General features: G+C 54.7%; 1 protein-coding gene across 22 annotated transcripts in view; it reads left to right on the plus strand.

The window, feature by feature from the left end:
• The window catches only part of NCOR2 (nuclear receptor corepressor 2), a 236,352-nt gene that overhangs the window by 102,246 nt on the left and 114,724 nt on the right, over positions 1-19,382 (plus strand). For all 22 annotated transcript variants that reach the window (XM_086347286.1, XM_086347298.1, XM_086347301.1 and 19 more), the window contains exons 7-8: positions 5,786-5,842; positions 13,386-13,438. In XM_086347286.1, the coding sequence (XP_086203412.1) occupies positions 5,786-5,842; positions 13,386-13,438 (110 nt within the window). The remainder of the gene's footprint in view (positions 1-5,785; positions 5,843-13,385; positions 13,439-19,382) is intronic.

Here is a 19,382-nt window from a genome sequence, read left to right on the forward strand (position 1 = left end):
AACCAGCTTGAACATCTGGACGTTCACGGTTCACGTATTGAAACCACTCCTCACCGCCCCCCCATCCCCTACCCCTCAGGCACACCGTGGGCCTGAAGAATTTGCCCGTCCTTGTGCCAGTCCCTCTTTCTTTCCTTTCATCTACCCCACCCCTTGCTCCCGCCTCAGACCCTTGGACGTCCTTGAACACTCAGGCATGCTTCTGCCTCAGGGCCTTTGCACTGACCGCATCCTCTGCCTGGAGCTCCTTTTTCCCCGTTGGGCTGTCTCTCTCTCACTCCTTCAGCTGTTTGCTCAAATGTCCCCTTTTTGGCCAAGGTCCATTTTGACCCTCTGTTTAATCCTGAAAACCCATCAGCACCTCCTCTCCCTAGCTTTAATTGTCGCCACTGGACATAATTTATATTTTGTTTGTTTATTGTGAATTAGAAGCTCCATGGGGGCGAGGATTCTTTTTTTCCTAGCTATATCTCCAGCGCCTGGCACACAGTAGTAGGTGTTTATTAAGTATCTGTTGAACAGATGAATGAATGCCAGAGAGGTGGGAGACTCTCCCCACAAAGAGTCCTCTAGTTTTGGGTGGGACTGGCCTGTGTCCCCAGTGAAGGTTGGCGGGGGTGCCCCTACCTGGGCCAAGCCTCAAGGGCTGGAGGCCGGGTGGGCAGGAGCAGTCAGGACTTACTACCCCTTGGGGGAATCAATCGGATTAAATTTTAATCCTCCTTCCTTCTCCGCGGGTTCCTCTGAGAGGCGGACACAAGGGTCTATCTTTAAAAGCCACGCCGGCTGGAAAACGCGGCTTCCTGTGGCGCAGAGCCTGCCTAGCTCTTCTGCAGACTGGACTCGGGTTCATTATCCATTCAGGGCACATGGACGAGGCGCCAGCGTGCGTTGGGGGAGCTGCCTATGTGGCCGGGGCCAGGCAGGTGCTTGCAGATGGCAGAGCAGGAGGCAGGGTTGCTGCAGGCCCCAAGGGGCAGGAACGGGCAGGGCGGGGCAGGGCCAGGATTGGGAAAGGCTTCTTGGAAGCCGTGGGTGGGCCACCAACCTGAGGAGTGCCTTCTGTGGGGGCTGCAGCACATGTGGAGGCTCACAGAGGGGCTGGGTTCTCCTTTGATCTTCAAAGGGCATGTGTAGGGGTTGGAGGTGGAGGTCTGGTGGGTGTGGGAAGAGGCTCACACTTTGAGTTTGGGTACACCAAACACACACAAACAGCACTAGCAAAGGATGTTTACACACCCTTATACAAATAAGAGACAATTTGCATGGTGCTAGTATTGTAGAAGTTCAGGGCAGTGGGCAATCCAGGCAGACTTCCTAGAGGTGACTTGAGCTACGTCTGCACAAATGGGCACCGCTGGGAAAAGGTAGGACTGTTCCAGTGGAGAGGATGACGGTCCTTTCTGAAGATGGTGAGGAGGCAGAATTCATGGAGGCAGGGCCCTCCGATTGCTAAGGGATGAGGAGGAAATCAGAGAGTAAGAACCAAGTCCTTTTTTGTCTTAGATTTTAAGCATCTTTCTAGTAAAGTGTGTATACAGTATGGTTAGGACTAAGCCGGACAAAGATGAATAATTGTATCAGTAATAACCAAGAATGTGTAGCGTTTTGTAGAGTATTTTGGGAGTCCAGGCACCCAATGCCCAGCTTCAGACTCCCCTCCCACTCGAGTTGTGATACGGGCGTCCCAGGCTGAGTCCCGCCTCTGCCTCTGTGTCTGTCCATCATAACTAGCCCTGGAGTCCAAGGCTTCCTCCAGATTCCTGTGCATGTAGGGAGTGCTGTGCTCTTGAGTTAACACGAGCCCATGAATTCTACCTCAGCACTCGGTCACTTCTGTCCTGCACCTGGAAAGGTTCTGGACGGGGTCTTTAGGCTGCAGCTACAGATGAGGAAGCTTAGCCTTGGGGGAGGGGTAACTGCTCCCCTGAAATGCTGCAGCACTTGCCAGGTATGGAGGGGAGGGTGGTGCAGCCTAGAGTGGGGAGCGGGGGTCCCAGACTTCCTGGGTGCTGCCTCCTTTCTGCAGAAGAGAAGGGTGAGGCTTGGAGCTCAGACTGGAGGAGCTAGAATGGGGGCTTCAAGGGGCGGGGGGCTGGCCAGGGGTCTGGTCAGGGTGAGGCTGTGGCCCTCCTGCCCAAGAACTGGGACTCTGTGTGTGTGTGTTTTGGGGGAGCGGTTCATGTGTACATGTGTGTGAGTACATGTGTAACAGTGGACAGTTGTTTTCATGTGTGCAAATTGTGTGTTGGAGCCACCTTGCAGGGGACACGTGTGCACTTGTACCCCACACATGTATGTGCTTATTTGTTTACGTGGGCAGACCTACTGAGGGCTGTGTGTGTGTGTGTGTGTGTGTGTGCGCCTGTGTGTGGCTTAGCATGTGCGGGGCATGTGATTCCTATGCATTTGTATGTCTGTGCACGTGTATGTGTTCCAGTGGGATGACTGTGTGGATACACATGTGTTTGAGTCAGCCCGTGTGGGGCTGAAGTGACTTGCTGAGGGTTAAAGCACAGCGGACTCCCAGATGTGGGTCCCTGATGGACAGCTGTGTGTTTCTCGAAAGCCGTGCCCACCTGGGGGAGGGGCCCAGTAGGCGGGACATCCACTTGCATCCTGACTGCCCTAGCTCGCTGGAAACCACCAAGCAGATTCCCAATGGCAGCCCGTCCCCTCTGCCCCCACATCCCCGCCCCTGCAAACCAGACCAGAGAGCCTGGGAGCCGCGATGTGTAGCATGAGGTGGAAGAAGCCCCCCCCAGGAAGACATGAGGAGGTGGGGTGCCGGCTCAGGGCCTGCCTGTCCCATCCTTTACCAGCTACTTGAGCTGCGTGACCCCAGCCTCGGCTTCCTTGTGTGTAAAGGAGGCTGATGCTAGAAGCTTCTGCCATGCGTACCTGCAGGAATCCAAATGGACAGGGCTTACAAGGGATCCAGGCCTGGCATGTGTAGGGGGTCACCTGGTGTGAGCCGTGGCCTTGTCGTTATTGTTGACAGCAGTAATAACAGCTAGCCCTTACCTAGCGCTCCCCACATGCCAGATCCTGATTGAGTTTAGCTTGGAATGTGTGTTGGTTCATTTAATTCTCTCAACAGCTGCATGGGGCGGTGCTGCTCTTGTCCCCATTTCGTAGATGAGGAAACTGAGGCTCAGAGGCGGTGAAGGAACTTGTCCAGGACCACACAGCTGGCAAGTGGATCAGAGCCCAGTCCGGCTTCCTGTGTGGCCTTGCTCTTGACCACCCTGCTGTCCCGTGTTCCAGCATTGCGGCATCTTTAGGACTGCTCCATGACGGTCCTAAAGATGTCATGTCATTTTCTTTTCCCCGCGCGACCTTTTGGAAATTGAGTTGTCTTAAAAAGGCCCCAGGGCCACTCAGGGCTTCAGCGCAGAGCCTGGGGGAAGGCCTGTTAGGGAGCAAAGGTGCTCTCACACCAGCTGTGTGACAAGAGTTGGCTGCCCTGGGCTGTGCCTCGTCACCTGGGCTCCCTGTGGCTTTGGAAGGTCGGGAAGGGTCTCTTCGCTGCTCTCTTCTGCAGGGGCTGCAGGAAGGCCCCTGCCCAGGTGCTTGTGTTCCTGAGACAGGATGTGGTGGAAGATGGTATCCTCTGTGGTTCATAGGACACAGGCTTCCTGAGCCCCCGTATGGGTCCTGGATCTGAGACCCGGGCCCAGGGATGTGATGTGGCAGTTCCAGTGTCCCAGTCTCTCCAGCCCTGCCCTTCCTGTGTTTGACGTCACCTCTTTGTCTCAATGGGCAGTTGCCCATCTCCACAGAGCCTCATGAATACACATAAACTCCTATTCATTCCTCAAAACCCCGACTGTGTATCCCTCCTTTTCCCTTTCTGGAGAGAGTGACTCTGACCCACTTAATGACTCCCTCATATACCTCACGTACCTTTCCTGCCTGAGCGTACTAACCTGCCATCACTGCTCATGACTAACTGCTCGCTAGCCTCGCTTTTTTGCAGACAGAGGCTGATATTATTCGTTTTGTTTCATGCCGTGGTGCTTAACACAGAGTGGCTGCCCAAATGTTTGTGGAAGCGACCCTGTCCTCTCGCCACCCTATACCCAGTCCTCCTGGTCCAGCTAGGGAGTTCTTCCATCTTTGGTCCCCCGTGGCTGACAGTTTCTGGCTTTGTGATGTGACCAGGGCTGGGGTGGTCTGCGGTGACTGCCAGACTGGTACCTGCCACAACTCAAAGAAGATGCGGGACCTAAGTCTAGGGGAGGCCCTGGATAGGACCAGCTCCTGTCTTTCTCCCTTCTTGGAGCCTGGAGATCAGAAGAAAGACGTCTTATACTATTTTCCTGTGCCTCAGTTTCATCATCTGTAAAATGGGGATATTTCTATCTCCCTGACTCCGTGTTATGTGTGATTCAGATACTGCTAATGCATGCCGTGTACCCAAAGCTTGACTCATAGTAGGTTCTCAGTAAAATGGCCATCATTAACGATAATCATCTGCACCACCCCCCCGGAAGATTTTCTGGCCCCCAGCCACACTCTGAGGCTGCTGCTCTCAGGGTTCTGGCTTTGCGTAAAGGAGGCCGAGATCATGGCTTGTTCTTGGGTGGGCTGGGCCCAGGGCTCTAGGCAGAGCCGTCCTCGGTGCCAGCTTGAGCCCACCTACATACCTGCCCTCTGGCACGGGGGCTGGGGCTGGTAAGGCTGGTCCTCAGCACGCCCCCTCCCTGCCGTGACACCTGGGCCTCCAGTTCTGTTGACAGCTATGTCCTCCGGGGCTCTGGGTCACCCCTGTACGGTGGGTCTGGATTGGAGGATCACTGGGGGAGGCTTTCAATCTGATAATGGTGAGTTGCTTGGCCTGTCCTGCCAGTCCACGCCAAGTCCTGGCTGGTCTCCCTGAGTCGGGCTGAGTCGTAAGCACCCAGCCTGTCCTGGGTCATGGGAGGGTCTCAGGTCTCTCAACGTGTGCACTGTGGGCACCCCGCTTTCCATCTGATAGAGACATCTTCTGAAGCCACCTTTCCCAGCTCTGTGCCCACCCCATCCTCCAGCCTGCCCAGCCAAGTGGGCCCTGTGGTCCCAGAACTGGGCCTGGCGCGGACACAACGTCCACTCTTATGGTCAGGGTCCAGCCTGTTGAATTCGCAGTCACCTAGCCCTTTCTGCCATACATTCCTATTTTCCTAATAAGTCCCGAGTTGTGAGTGGGGAGGGAGGCAGCGAGCCCCAGGGCAGCTCAGAAATAGTCACATGATTGTGAAATAGAAGAATCCTAGAAAGGGTATCTTCCCCGTGCCTCTATCTCGCCCTCTCTCCCCCGCCTCCTCCCCCCTCACTGGCGGCACCAGCTCCGAGGTAATTGGAGACACTCAGCCGGCTTCCAGGCTTCCAAGGCAGAGGAAGGCATCTCGAGGCCTGGCCGGGGATCTGTGCCCACTCTGGGCCCTGGTGGGGGGGAGCGCGTCGAGTTGGGGGCTTCAGGGGAGCCGGCACCAGAGAACAGGGTGTGTTTGTTCGAATCGAAACTTGGCGGGCTTGCCAGGGCTGCTGTGGGGATGCTCAGGCCTCTCTGTGTTGGTCTCCAGCCCAGGGAGGGCTGGCGAGGGGGACCTTCCCCGCCCCCCACCCCCGCCCCTGGGGCCTGGATGGGCGTGCTGGGCTGGGCAGCTGCTTGGTGTTCCAGGAGGAGGCCTCTATTTATACTCTGTTCTCTGTGTGTGTGTGTGTGTGTGTGTGCGCGCGCGCGTGCCTTGGGTGTCTTTTTTTTTTTTTTTAATTCTTCCTCTTCTCCGTCCCCCTGCAGAAGAAGGCCGAGGCTGCACATCGGATTCTGGAAGGCCTGGGGCCCCAGGTGGAGCTGGTGAGCTGGGGAACAGGGTGGGGTGCTCTGGGAAGCGGGGGGTAGCTGGAGAGGTGGACGGGGCAGCAGGTGGGTGTGGAGGCAAGGAGGAAGTTGTCTGCTGCCAAACTGCCCTGTCCTCTGGAGGAGGCAGGAAATCCACTCTCTGATAAGAGGGACAGGCAGATAACAGTGGGCAGGTGGGCCGGGCCGCACTGGGTGCGAGGTGGGGGTGTGTCAGCCCTCCGGCTCTGCTCCCAAGCCCGGCCAGTCGAGCTGCAAGATTGACCAGTTGGAGTCCAACCCGTGTGGTCTAGCTGGTCACAGAAAGCCCGTGCTCTGGGCCGGGTGATCTGGGTTCAACTCGCAGGTCTGTAACTTCATAGCTGTGTGACCCTGAGCAGGTGTCTTAACCTCTCTGTGCCTTGTTTCCTCATCTGTAAACTGGGATGAATGATCGCACATACCCATTAGTGAAGATGAGCCATGCACCTTTTTGTGACGCCCTGAACACTCCACCCCTTAGACAGTGAGGGTGGAGCATTAGTTGTTGCTGTTATTGTTACCACTGTCAGTGCCATTTTACTGATGGGAAGATGCCACGTTGGCAGCAGAGACAGGAAGCAGACCAGGCCTCTCCTCTCTCAGGCACCTGTCACCCTCTGTGTCACCAAGGATAGGAAGCACGGGAGCGCGGAAACTCCCGGCCGGTGGCTTTGGAGTCCTGGGAGAGATGGCCAGAGCTCCCGCCTGCCCGGGACCACTGTCCCATGACGCGGGTGGGTGCAGAGATGGGGGCACAGCACGGGGGACCCGCCTGCTGGATGGCGCGGGGGTCTCTGCGTGTGTGTACTGGCTGGGGGGCGGAAATGAAGTTTTAAGCGTTCGGAGCCTAATTTTAAACTTGGCCCCACCTTGCGTTTGCCGCGTGGCCTTGGGAAAAGGACTCGGTTTTCTCATCTGTGAAATGGGGACGCTGTGGATCTTGATGAGGGACCAATGAAGTCGTGCGCGGTAAAGGCTCGTCGGCCCAGCACCTGGCCCACAGCAGGCACTCGGTGTTGTGGTCGCCTCAGAGGGTGGAACTTTTGTCCCTGGAGTTTTTTCTGCAGTGACAGCTGCTCTCCAGCCTGGGGGGCCGGCTGCGGATGGGCCACTGTGGAGCTGTGAGCAGCTGGCCTCTTCCTGTCCCCAGGTCCTCACAGGGGCAGAGCCAGACAGGGAGTTGGGTTGGGGTAGGGGCTCAGAGTCGGACACGACTGAAGTGACTTAGCAGCAGCAGCAGCAGCAACAGGGGCTCCTATGGCTCAAGGACAGAGCCCAGCGCTTCTCCTGTGATGGGTGACAAGCTCCCAGCCTGAGCTCTTGCTTCCCGTTGGGCATGCTTTCTGAGATGTCTCTTGCAGCCTCTTTTTAAAAAAGCTTTTAAGTAGCTTTATTGAGACGTAATCCACGTGCCATACAATTCTCCCATTTAAAGAGTACAATTCAGTGGTTTTTAGTACGTTAGCAGATGTGTGTGAGCGTCTCCACAATTGACTTGAGAACATTTCACCCTCTCAGAAAGAACTCTGTTCCCTGAACTATCACCTCCTTATCTTCCCCCTCCTCGCCTCCCACCCCTCTCCCCCCAACCACCAATCCGCTTTCTGTCTCTATGGATTTGCCTGTTCTGAACATTTCATATCGGTGGAATCATACAACACGTGGCCTTTTGTGCCTGGCTTCTCTCTCTCAGCTTCCTGTTCTTAAGTGGTAGCTTGTGTCTTGGTTGCCTCATTCCTTTTTATGGCTGAATTGTATTCCATTGTACGGATGGACCGCATTTAATTTATCCATTTATCCATTGATGGGCTTTTAGGTAGATTTTGCTTTTGGCCATTATAAAGGAATCGCTGTGGACGTGAGCGTACAGATTTCCACGTGGATATGTGTTTCCCTTTCTCTTGCGTGGATATCTAAGACCTGCTGAAAGTGAAAGCGTTAGTCCCTCAGTCATGTCCAACTCTCTGTGACCCCACGGACTGTGGAGCTGCCGGGCTCCTGTGTCCATGGGATTCTCCAGGCAAGAATACTGGAGTGGGTTGCCATTCCCTTCTCCAGGGGATCTTCCTGACCCAGGGATTGAACCCAGGTCTCCCGCATTGCGGGCAGATTCTTTACTGTCTCATCTACCCAGCTGGATCATATCCATTCTGTGTTTAACCTCTGGAGGAATTAACTGCCAGATGATTTTCAAGAGTCACTCTACCATTTTCCATCCCCATCAGTCAGCCGCTGCTCACCTTGGTTTCCCCTTTCTTGCCAGGGGAGCTCCAGGACTAGATTTGGCCCCTCAACCATTTCTAGACCTGGTGGCCCTTCCTTTCCCCTTTCCTGACTTAATTACTCCTGGGGGCTCCTGAGTAGGCAGTGGGGACCTAAAGGGAGATCTCTGGGTCTGGAGGCCTGAGGAATTCCACCGAGAGCAGCAGGGTGTCTGTGGGGCTCATAGCCTCAGTGATTCTTTCCTGGGTCTTTGGAGGTGAGGATGCCATCCTTTGGGGTTCTCAGAGAGGAGGCTCCCTCAAGGCTGGTGGCACAGGAGGCGGAGGTCTGGAGTGGCTGGTGGGGCTGTGTGGCTGTCACTGGAGTCCTCTTGAAGTCCATAGGCTCTTGGCTCGGTGGCCTTCACGGGGGCTGGAGAAGGGACTCATGCTGACAGAGCACCAAGTCAGGCCTTGTGGAGATGTCGCCATCCATCTTCCAGGTGAGGCTCAGAGAGGGCAGTGCCTTGCCCAGGGTCACACAGCAAGAGATGAGGTGGAGAGGTGTGCTGAGCCCAGGGGGTTGCCACCAGCCAATTCCTCAGAGGTCTGCCCTCTGTCTTGGGTACCACAAGGCCCGAGTGGCCAGAGGTATCCTCCAAGCAGAGGCAGCTCAGAGGCGCACTCTTTGCAGAGAGCTGCTTCGTGCCACCTGGGAGTCCTGTCTCAGGCTGGGAGGGGGGCCTGGTGCTGCTGACCCCAGGTCTCAGGTCACTGGGTGGCACCACTGGGGAGTCCAGTTTCCTGGGGGTCTCTCCCATCTGCAGCCAGGGAGCAGTCAGCCGAGGAAGACAGTCACCTGGGGGGAGTCCTGGGCCCTGCAGAAATGTGCGTGGGCAAGAGATAATAGTGAGCCTGCGGGCTCGCCCTCCACCTCTGCACCCTGGGGACCAGGCCTGGCCCAGAGGAAGGGGCAGCCCAGCCCCCACCTCCTCTCCATACTGCTCTGAGTCACTGGTTTCCTTCCTGTTCAGAGGTGTTATTTTAAGAATGCGGTGTCACCAGAGGACCGAGGGCCAGCACTGACACTTCGTTTCTGGCACCTCGTCCACCTGGTTCTTCTCGGCCACCCGCCGGCTGCCTGCCGTCAGGCCTCAGGGGAGGAGCCCCGTCCTTCTCCCCGAGACCTAGCTCCTCTCTCCTAGTCATTTCTGTCCCAGGCCTTCCAGTCTGGCACATCCCGCCCTGTGTGCGCACTTTCTCCCTCCTTACTCAGCTGCGCCCCCATTTCTAGAGGAGGAAGTGCAGCCGTGGAGGGGGTGGGCCTTCCGATCTATGCCCCAACGCACCCCCACTCCCGCCCCGCCTCGCTCCTCTGGGGTCCGGGCCAGGGATTTCCCCGCCTAAATCCTTTTTTTTTTTTTTTAAGTGTATTATTATCATTGGCTGCGTTGGGTATATGTTGTTGCGGGCAGCCTTTCTCTAGTTGCGATGCGCGGGCTTCTCACGGCGGTGGCTTCTCTCATTGCGGAGCACCGACTGTAGGCGCACGGGTCTCAGTAGTTGTAGCAAAAGGGCTTCGTTGCTCCGCCTGTGGAATCTTCCCGGACCAGGGATTGAACCTGTGTCTCCTGCACTGGCAGGGGGATTCTTAACCACTGAACCACCAGGAAAAGTCCCACCTTGAAACCTGGGCGGTAGCAGAGAAAGCTGCTGTGGGTGTGAAGGCCAAGGTGACCCCATGGCCTCTATATTAAAGGACATGCCTCCCAGGACAGAGCAGGTGTTGCCTGGCCTTGTATAGCCCCGCTGCAGGTGGTGAGGAGCGGTGGGAACCCCCACCTCTGGCCCTGCCCCCTCCGCCCCAGTAGTGTACCAGCCAGAGATGCTTTGTGATCCTTCTTTACTCCCCTGACAGGGCAGCGAACAGCCTCCTGAGGCCAGAGTGTTTAGCTCAGTGCCCAGCGAGTACCTCCTTGGAGGACAGCCCCTCTGGTTAGAAGCAGCACACCCCAGGGTGTTCTCTGATTTCTTCCCGGCCTCTTGCTGAAGGCCACCTGGGGCAGCAGAGTGCTGTGTCCTTGTCTCATCCAGCAGGGCCAGAGGGTGACAGTGATCCCTCCCCTGAATGTTTGGCAGGTCAGAGGTGGGCTGGGACCCCACTGCCCTCCTGGAAGTCCGTCTCCTCTTCTCTGGCCCACCCCACCTTGTAGAAACGGGCCACCCCCCGCCTCTCACCCCCAGCCCATCACTGGCACCGGGGGTCTCTCTATGTTGCCCTTCAGCCCCTCCTGGCCTCCTTAGACTGTGGGGACTGCCATCTGTAAAACCAAAAGCCGGCAGTTGAGTTGCCAAATCTGACACTTCCTGGGCTTCTCGAAAGCCCTATGAGGTAGCTCCTATTTGCTCTACGCCCATTTTACAGATGAGGACGCTGAGGCCCTGGCTGTTGAAGGCATATGTCTGACAGTTAGCAGCGGGAGTGCCGTCACTTAAATTGGGACCCATCTGCTCCCCGAAGTGAACATGTAAGGCGTGCCCACTCTCGCCAAGCTTGTGTTTTATTAGCTTGTGGTGAACATAAAAGACCCGATGCAGAGTCACCCGGGATTAAGCACAGCATTTAATGCCCTGGAATTCAGTACAGGCATCTTTGTAGGACTCCTTGCTGTCCTGAGATGCGGTCCGTCAATCATGTGCAGTAACGTGTTAACTTTCTCTGGTTGGGAAGTTCTGCACTGAGTCTGACTGTGGTCTCTCCTGCTGCTCTGATGTTCAGATACACAGAGTGGGGGTGGGGAAACCTCCTTGATTAGAGCCAAGCACCTGGAAGAGCAGCTGACCCAGCATGGGGGGAGATGGCCTGTGCCAGACATGGGGCAACGTCTCCATCCTGGGGGGAGTAGCTGAGCTTGGGGCTTGGAATTGCCTGAGGAATGGTGAATTGTCCTCGGCCAAGGCTGTCCACGGAGGGTAGGAGGCCTGTCCCTGGGGAAATGACAGGTTGGACCTGTGCCATGCTGCTTGGGGGTGGTCCCCATCAGCTGGGATGACGTCAGAAGGTGTGTTCAGCTCCCTCTTCAGGGGTTGGTGCAAGGGCGGGGCCTGATATACCATGCTGCCTCACCCCAGGACCCTACCTCGAGGCTTCAGGACACCACATCTCCCAGCCTGACCCGTCACCCTCTGTACCTGAGGCTTGTACCACCGTCATCCATGGATGCCTGTGTGGGTGTGTGAGACAGAGAGAGGGAGGGAGGTGAGAGGGATAGGAAGAGAGGCCAACACAGAGAGAGATGCACAGAGACATACAGAAGGAGACACACAAAGAGGGGTGCAAGCAGAGAAAGGGCAAACCCCTCCCTCCAGGGCTGGAGCTGAGAGGTGGGATTCAAGTATCAGCTCATCTCTTACCAGCCAGAGGCAAACGTTTTAATCTTTCAGAGACTAGGTTTTCTCATCTGTAAAATGGGGATGGTAACTGTATCAGTCAGTAACTGCTGTGTAACAAACTGGCCCCAAATTTAAACAGGTTGATATTTCCCACAAGTATAGAAGTCAGCTGAGCAGTTTCTCTTGATGTGGGCTCAGCCCACTCACATCTGTGGGCAGCTGGGAAATCAGCTGGTGGGTCTAGCTTTTGGCTCGGATGGTTCCAGGTTTTTGGCTAGTGCTGCTGTCCTCCGTGCCGGCTTCTTGCCTCCAGCAGGCCAGGCTACACTTGGTTTCTTGACAGTGAGGGGCAAGGGGAGCAGGCGAACAAGAGAGGAAGAAAGAGCAGAAAGGCTTCATCTGCTTTCACAGTTTGCATCTGTCCCACTGGGGCTTCCCTGGTGGCTTAGTCGGTAAAGAATCTGCCTGCAATGCAGGAGACCCAGGTTTGATACCTGGGTTGGGAAGATCCCCTGGAGGAGGGCATGGCAACTCACTCCAGTATTCTTGCCTGGAAAATTCCAGGGACAGAGGAGCCTGGCAGTCAACAATCCATAGGGTTGCAAAGAGTCGGACACGACTGGATGACTAACAAACAAACAGAAAAACAAAACATTGGGTGTGGATGGATACAAGGTGGGCAGGAAAAATTGCTTCCATGAGTATGGTCACTGCACCCTGATGGTGATAATGACCCTGATACTTCTTGGGCCTCTCAGTCTTACAGACGTGGCTGAGAGCTTTGCTTTCGTTATCTCTTTGGATCTTCACAACAACTCTCCGAGTTTAACCCCATTTATGGGTGAAAACCTGGGGCACAGATGGTGCTCGCCCAGAGACATACAGCTGGAAGATGCCAGAGCCGGGATGTGAGCCCGGGGTGGTTAGCCTTTAACTGCAGCCCTGCCACCCAGGAGAGAGAACACACACCATCTAGCTCAGCTCTTGCCCCATCGCAGACACTGCAGCAACTTCCTCCTTTTGATTTGCACACGTTGTTGTTGTTGTATGTGGACCCAGTTCATTCATTTCTCACCACTGTGTAGCCTTCGAGGAGTAAACGAGTCCTTACTTCCTTATTCCTTTTTCTGAAGGTGGATACTCAGCTTGCTTCTTTTTAAAACATTTTTGGCCGTATCGTGCAGCGTGTAGGATCTTAGTTCCCTGACTAGGGATTGAACCTGTGCCCCCCGCATTGGAAGCGTGGAGTCTGAACCACTTGGCCGCCAAGGAAGTCCTGGCTTGCTTCTAACATGTTGCTGTTATGAACAGTGCCTTCCGGGCATTCTGGGGCCCATCTCCTGGTGGAACACAGTGCCTGACTGTTTCCAGGGTGCCTGCAGGAGGGGAGGGGGTCCTCGGGCACACCTCCCTTCACATCTCTGGGGCACAGATACCTGTGTATGTTTCTGTCGGCTGTACGCACGCCTTCCTATCTCCCCACGTCTTCGCCAACCCTTGGCACTATTGGGCTGTTTTCTCTTCTGCCAGTCCCTGGTGGTGACAGGGTATCTCACCATGTTTGGGCAGTTTCTCTGTTCAAGACCATTGCTGATCTCAGCTCACCTGGGGTGTGTGTGCTTGTCCTTGGGTGCTCATGCCAGCACGGCCCTGTGTCCTGCAGAGCAGCCATGGTGGCCCCAGGGGAGGGGGCCATAGTACCCATCGCTGTGCCCAGAGGGTCACAGTCTGTTCCTGGCTGGGGCTGTGGGCTGGGTCCCAATGTCCTGTTTCATGCCTGCCTGCGGCTGGTTCTCACATCAGTGGACAGCTCCCTGATGCCAGGGCCTGGGGCGCCACAACAGGGCAGTGGCCAGCCCAGCCCGCGCCAGTTGCCCACAGTCCTGGCCCGCCTCTGACCTGCTTCCCTCTCTGTTTTCCTGCAGCCATTGTACAACCAGCCCTCCGACACCAGGCAGTACCATGAGAACATCAAAATGTGAGTACTTGAGGGCAGCCGTGCAGACGCACAGTGGGGTGGGGTGCCCGGGGTGGGATGTGGGTTCTCAGTTCCCGTCGGGGCTCCCTCCAGGGCCAGGAGGAGGGTACGGAAGGGAGCAATTTGGGCCGGAGTTCTGGGCCAGGCAGGGCCTTGGATGGAAAGGCAGAGGTGGTGGGGGGCCAAGGGAGTAGCCCCATGAAGCTTTGGGAGGCAGACCGTGGTTGGGAGGGTGGGCAAGCTGCATGCATAGCTTCTGAGAGACAGAGGTGGAGGGCTGCAGGTCCTCCTCCTGTTTGAGCTGCAGGAAGCTGTTACCAGGAGGAGGAGTGTGAGCTCGTGCAGTGGCCATGGAGTAAGCAGGGACCCTGTGGTTTGGGCTCTGATGTAAGCATAGTTAGGACTGTCTGTGGTCTGCACAGGGGGTCCATCTGTGACACAGCCCCGTGTGGGAGCAGCTGGGAGCACTCACCCAGACCCAGAGGCCCAGAATGGCCAGTATGATGTAGCCCAGTGAAGGGGCCTTTTCCCAGATGAACACAGAAGCAGAAAAATATCAGTGAAGTGCCACGCACAGTTGGCGTGGGTCGAGCTGGCAGCAGGGCACCAGGACGGTGCTGGGGGCCAGTGTCTTTATGTGTTCAAGCTGGGCACCAGGCTTTGAGGAATTGTGGCTGTCAGAAAGAGGTTGGCTTTTTTCTGGGGATGCATTAGTAGGAGCATAGCCTCCTTGGCCGAGGAGGGGATATTACCTCATGTCATTATCCAGGTATCTAAAAAACCAGAGGAGTCTTGCCTGTTGAAGAACATGTGGCTGTGAACACTCCGGGGATGTTAGGTTATAGGTAGGTCCTTTGGGATCACAATCTTTGAACTGTTCAAGGTTCATTTTTGTGTGACCTCAGGAGGGCAGTGCTTAGCTGGTTCAATGGGCAGTCCAATTTGGTCTGACTGTCCGAACTTCCTTGGGGTGGAGTTGCAGGGTGTATGTGCGGCAGTGAGCTCCCCATCCCTGGGGGCATCCAAACCTCCTGATGGTTTTCAAGTATCCGCTGGTGCTGGACTAATTGTTGGGGAGGTCCCTCCTCTTGTAGTTTTTGGACCCGCATGACTAGTCTAGGCTCTGGGGACCCAACACGGCCACCGCCCTTGCAGCTCCCAGGGGCTAATGGAGCAACCTAGAAGAATCTCTTGTTGCCGCCGAGGTCCTTGGCTTATTTGGGCTTGCGAGCACCTGCCTCACCTTCGTTGCTGCCTGTCACTTAGCCTGTGGCTGGCAGGGGCTGTGGGGTGTCCTTTCCGGGGGAGCACTGGGGTATCCCTGGGTTTTCCGTGTCCTGTGTGGCTGTGGGGTGTCCTTTCCGGGGGAGCACTGGGGTATCCCTGGGTTTTCCGTGTCTTGTGTGGCCTGTGCTTTGGCTTGGCCTTGAGAGTGTGTTCACCGCTCAGGTACCAAATCTCTCTCAATACTGCATGCTTTATTTTCCAATCAGGCCACATTAGTCCTTTATAAAGCTTCCCAGGACCTTCCTGGGGCCACTGCTGGGGGTGGGGGAGCCCCAGATGGAGTTTGGGTGAGGGCGTGGGGCCCTTCAGGGCCTCTCTTGGCTGGTTTAGGGGATGAGCGTGGCATGTTCTCAGCTGGGCAGACCCTGCTGGGAACATTCAATCATTCAATACACATTTGTTACACTCACTATGCCAGGCCCTGTTCTAGGACCTGGGGATTTAGCTGTGAACAAGACAAAGTTCCCTATACTTTCATTAAGCTTTATCTAGCAGTGGAGACAGGAAACAAGTTAAGTAAATGAGAAAATATCAGCGAATAAAAAGTACTGTGGTCACATAGCTGTCTTAAGCTCTTTATGCTTTAATATACCGAGTTGTATTTTCCCTTTCAACATAAACATCTTTGATAGCAATATTGTTACACTAGAAGTCTTGCATACATTTTTTTCACTAGACTACAAATGGGTAATATTTTAAGCTGAATAGCGTGCGTAATTTCAGGTTATAAGAATGGCTATAGAATCCAAACAACAAAGGCAAAAGGTATCCATACAAATAATACAAACTGATAAGACACTGCTGCATATAAGTAAAATAAAGCTATGAGTTTACTGAAACCAGTGCCCAATTTTTATAGCCTATAATCTTCATCAGAGGACCGTTCTCCTCTACTAGAGTACGTTCTGGCTAAGTAGGTAACTGCCTAGTGAAAGTTACTCCAAATCTAAGTCACAGATGAACATGTTTAAGTTTAAAACATAGAGATAAATAATTTTGAGATTTCTTCGGTGATAAGTGGTCTGTTTCATGTTAGAAAAATGTATCTGTAAGCAAGTTATCTGAATTGCTTTCTTCTTAGAATTTTAATTTTTTCCGCCATAGTTTGCCTCTGAATTCATACTCAATTCTGTAATTTTAGTTTCAGTGTGATTGTGATTAAATCAGTGCAGTCATTTACTTTAAAAAATACTTTGAAGGGACTTCCCTGGTGGTCCAGTGGTTAAGACTCAGCTACAGAGAGCATGGGTTCGATCCTTGGTTGGGGAACTAAGATCCCATATGCTGTGTGGCATGGCCAAAAAAAAACAAAGACAAAAAAAAAAAAACGCTATGAAGATGGCAAACAGGGTGATGGGAGAGAATGTAAGGGGTGACTTAAGCCGAGGGGATCAGGGCCAGGACCTGACAGCTGAGGGAACATTCAGAGACCAAGCAGCAGCTGGCATGCAGCTGCCCCCACCAGAGGCAGGTGGAACAGGCGTTGCAAAGGCCCTGGGGCTGGACTGAGCTGGCGGGATCACAGAGAAGCCTGGCAGGTCCCGAAGGGGTAGGTGAGGGAGAAGAAGGTGCCAGGCTGATCACCTAGGGCTGGTGACGAGTTTTGGGTTTTATTATCTGTGCTAGAGGCTAGTAATGAGGTTTATGTGAAGTGATGTGATGGGGTTTTTGCGAGCCCACGGTCTGGGGGGCACGTTGAGGATCACAAGCATCTGGCTCACGAGCCCAGTCACTCTCAGTGCCTCAGTTGCCCCATCTGTGAGATGGGTTGAAGATTCAATGAATCCCTAGAAGTTATTCAGTGTCAGGCCTGTAGGAAGTGTTCTGTGATTTTTCTCACTTCATCAGCAGAGACCAAGAGAGCTGCCCTCCCTCATTCATTCACTCATTCATTCAGCAGATATTTAGGAACACTGGCTCTGTGCCAGGCACTGTTCTGGGCCCCGGGGAGAGAGCAGTGAGTGAGGAGGTCTGCCATTCTGGTGGCGCAGGCAGATCATAAAGAAATACGTCTGTGATACAATGATAGCTTGATAAGGACAAGAAGACAGATCAGGCTGGGGCTGGGGTGAGGCGTTCTCTTGCTCAGCGTGCAAAGCTTCACCAGCTCGCCTTGACTGGGCCTCCTCCCAGGCTCCTCCCTCCCGCCTCTGTAATTGCCACCAGGTGGAAGGTTATCCCTTCCCCAAGGACCTTGCCCTGTCACTTTAATTTCTCTGTGTCTGCGCACTGGGGCCTCTGAGTTAAAGTTAATTTCACACCTGACTTCCTGCTGCACTGGCAATTTCGGACGTGTTGAAGTCACCTGTACCCACCCCGATGCTGTCCTCTGCCACCTGCCGCCTCTGGAGGCGTGGGGGCGGCCGCCCACGCTCCTGGCAGCGGCGGGGGTGGTGTGGGAGACTGGCTGTGGTCTGGTCTTAGCCTTGGCAGTGACTCCACAGACCTCGGCAGTGACTCCGCAGACCTCCCAGGCTTTGGGAAGCAGGGGAAGGGGCCAGGGTGGGTGGGGGGCGACCCCAGAGCAGCATCAGTGGGTGCTCCGTGGAGGGGCTCCCTGCCCTCTGCAGACTGGACCCACGGGGAGAGCTAGGGGCTGAATTCTCTGGGTCGGGGAGCCTAGGGTGATTCGGTGAAAGGTTGTGGGCTTGATGCAATGGTTACAGTTGCAGCTCCTGTGTGCTCTGCCGTGGCTACCCCTTCACCTGGTGTTAAGCCTTGTCCTCTCCTCCCCTCCAGGGTAGAAGCCTGCTGGCTCCTGGTGGCTCTTCCTTCCGGATTTTCTTGTCTTACAGATTGATTTCTCCCCTTTTCCTGCCTTACTGGGGTTTGGCTGAAGCCCCAGGGCCATGCAGGTGGGAGGGGCACTGTGGACCCAGGTTACTCTTAACTGGTCCTTGTGGTCTTGCTCTGGAGGTTCAGAGATGTTGAGTAACTTCCCCGGGGCCACACAGCCACACTCTTTAGACCAGCCCAATCTGCACATCCAGCCTGCTTTCCTCCAGGCTCTGCCCCTCACTAGCCCAGTGACCTCGGGCAAGTCACATCACTTTGCTTGTCAGTAAGTTGGTCTCCTTGGAAGTCACACGGGAAAAGTGCTTGGCCCAGGGAGCATGGTTCGGACCATCAGTCACCCCAATCTGACAAGCTTTTCCTAAGGCATTCAGGGCCCTGCATGGGCTGCCTCCATCTTTTCCCCTGAAGTTGGGGGGTCTGGTTCTTCTTCCAAATTCACCATCACCCTTCCTCCCTTGGAAGGGTGCCTACTTCATTTCTCTTTGCCCACCTATTCACTGCTTCTCCCAAGCCTCTGCTCAAACCTCATCTCCTTCAGGAAGCCTCCCCTGATTGTCCCATGCTTTCCTTTTTCAGAATTCTATAGACCCCAGGGCTTGGCCAGACTCTCCTCGAACGTCCACAGATTTTCATTCCTTCCTAGTTCCCCTTCTCCTAGTTCAGTGTCAGCTGACAAAGCCTGTATTTCTTGACAGGTTGTGCTTTTTTAAACCCTGACTTCTCCAGGAGACTGAGATATCCTTTGCACCCCAAAAATGCTTCCACCAACGAACTCATCACATTGCTGGTCTGTCGGTCCTTCCAGAACCCTTTGAGAGAGACTCTGCTTCTTATTTTTGCCAGACAAAATCTCGGCAGAGAAGATTTGTCTGCAGTATGCTGTTTGCAGCTGCAATACCTAAACACTTCTTGCGACAAAATAAACAGTCAAAAAAAAAAGTTTGCCAGAAGAGTGTTGCACAAATGAACACCCCAAGCCAGATGTCTAGAAGCTTGTGAACCCAGATGCATGCCTCTGGGGCAGGAACAAAGTTAGGGAAGGGCTGGTGGGAGGTGCTAGGGAGTGTGGGGACTAGGGTGAATGGGGAGCTTGTCACTCTTTTAAATGGGCAATCAGGGGACTTCCCTGGTGGTCCAGTGGGTAGAACTCCAGTCTTCCAGTGCTGGGGACAGAGGTTCGATCCCTGGTCAGGGAACTAGATCCCACGCAGCCCAATTAAGTGTTTATATACCACAACTGAGACCCAACACAGCCAAATAAATAAACATTTTAAAAGGGTGGTGGGGGGGCAGTCAGACCTCAGTTCCCAGTCTGTGGCCATAAGGGAGTGTGATCAGGCTGCCTGATTTTTTTTTTTTAAGAGAAGCTCTCTGTTCATCTTTTTATGCAGCAGCTTCTGGTTTTCAATAATGGCAACAAACGCAGTGTTTTTAGAAAGCTCCATAGCCCAAACACAGCAGTCTCAGGAACTGGCCCTGCTTGGTGGACTGCACCTGTTTGCAACCTGTGGACTTGACATTGGTCCTCTTTGGCAGTCAGCGAATGGATACCTGCCATGGATACCAGCTTGCTCTGGAAGGAAACCCAGATAGCTGGGGAGGACACGTGCCCTCCAGTAGCTATGGGGAATGGAGACGGCTGCTTGCCTGGCCTCTGCCCCTGCGAGCGAGCCTTTGTTCTCACCGAGGCCTCTTTAGCTCGAAGCCACAGCACTGTGCTTGGGGTAGATCCTTCCAGGCTGTTTGAGTTCCCTCAGGCTGCCAGAACTCGTCACAACATCCAGGCTGCCTGGAAACTATAGTGAGTCATTCTCTCGTGGTTCTGCAGGCCGGAAGTTGGAAATCCAGGGACTGGCAGGGT

The sequence above is a fragment of the Bos grunniens genome, chromosome 17 (genome assembly GCF_055505025.1).
Source record: "Bos grunniens cultivar Pamir isolate PY7600 chromosome 17, Bosgru_T2T1.0, whole genome shotgun sequence".
Lineage (NCBI taxonomy): Eukaryota > Metazoa > Chordata > Mammalia > Artiodactyla > Bovidae > Bos > Bos grunniens.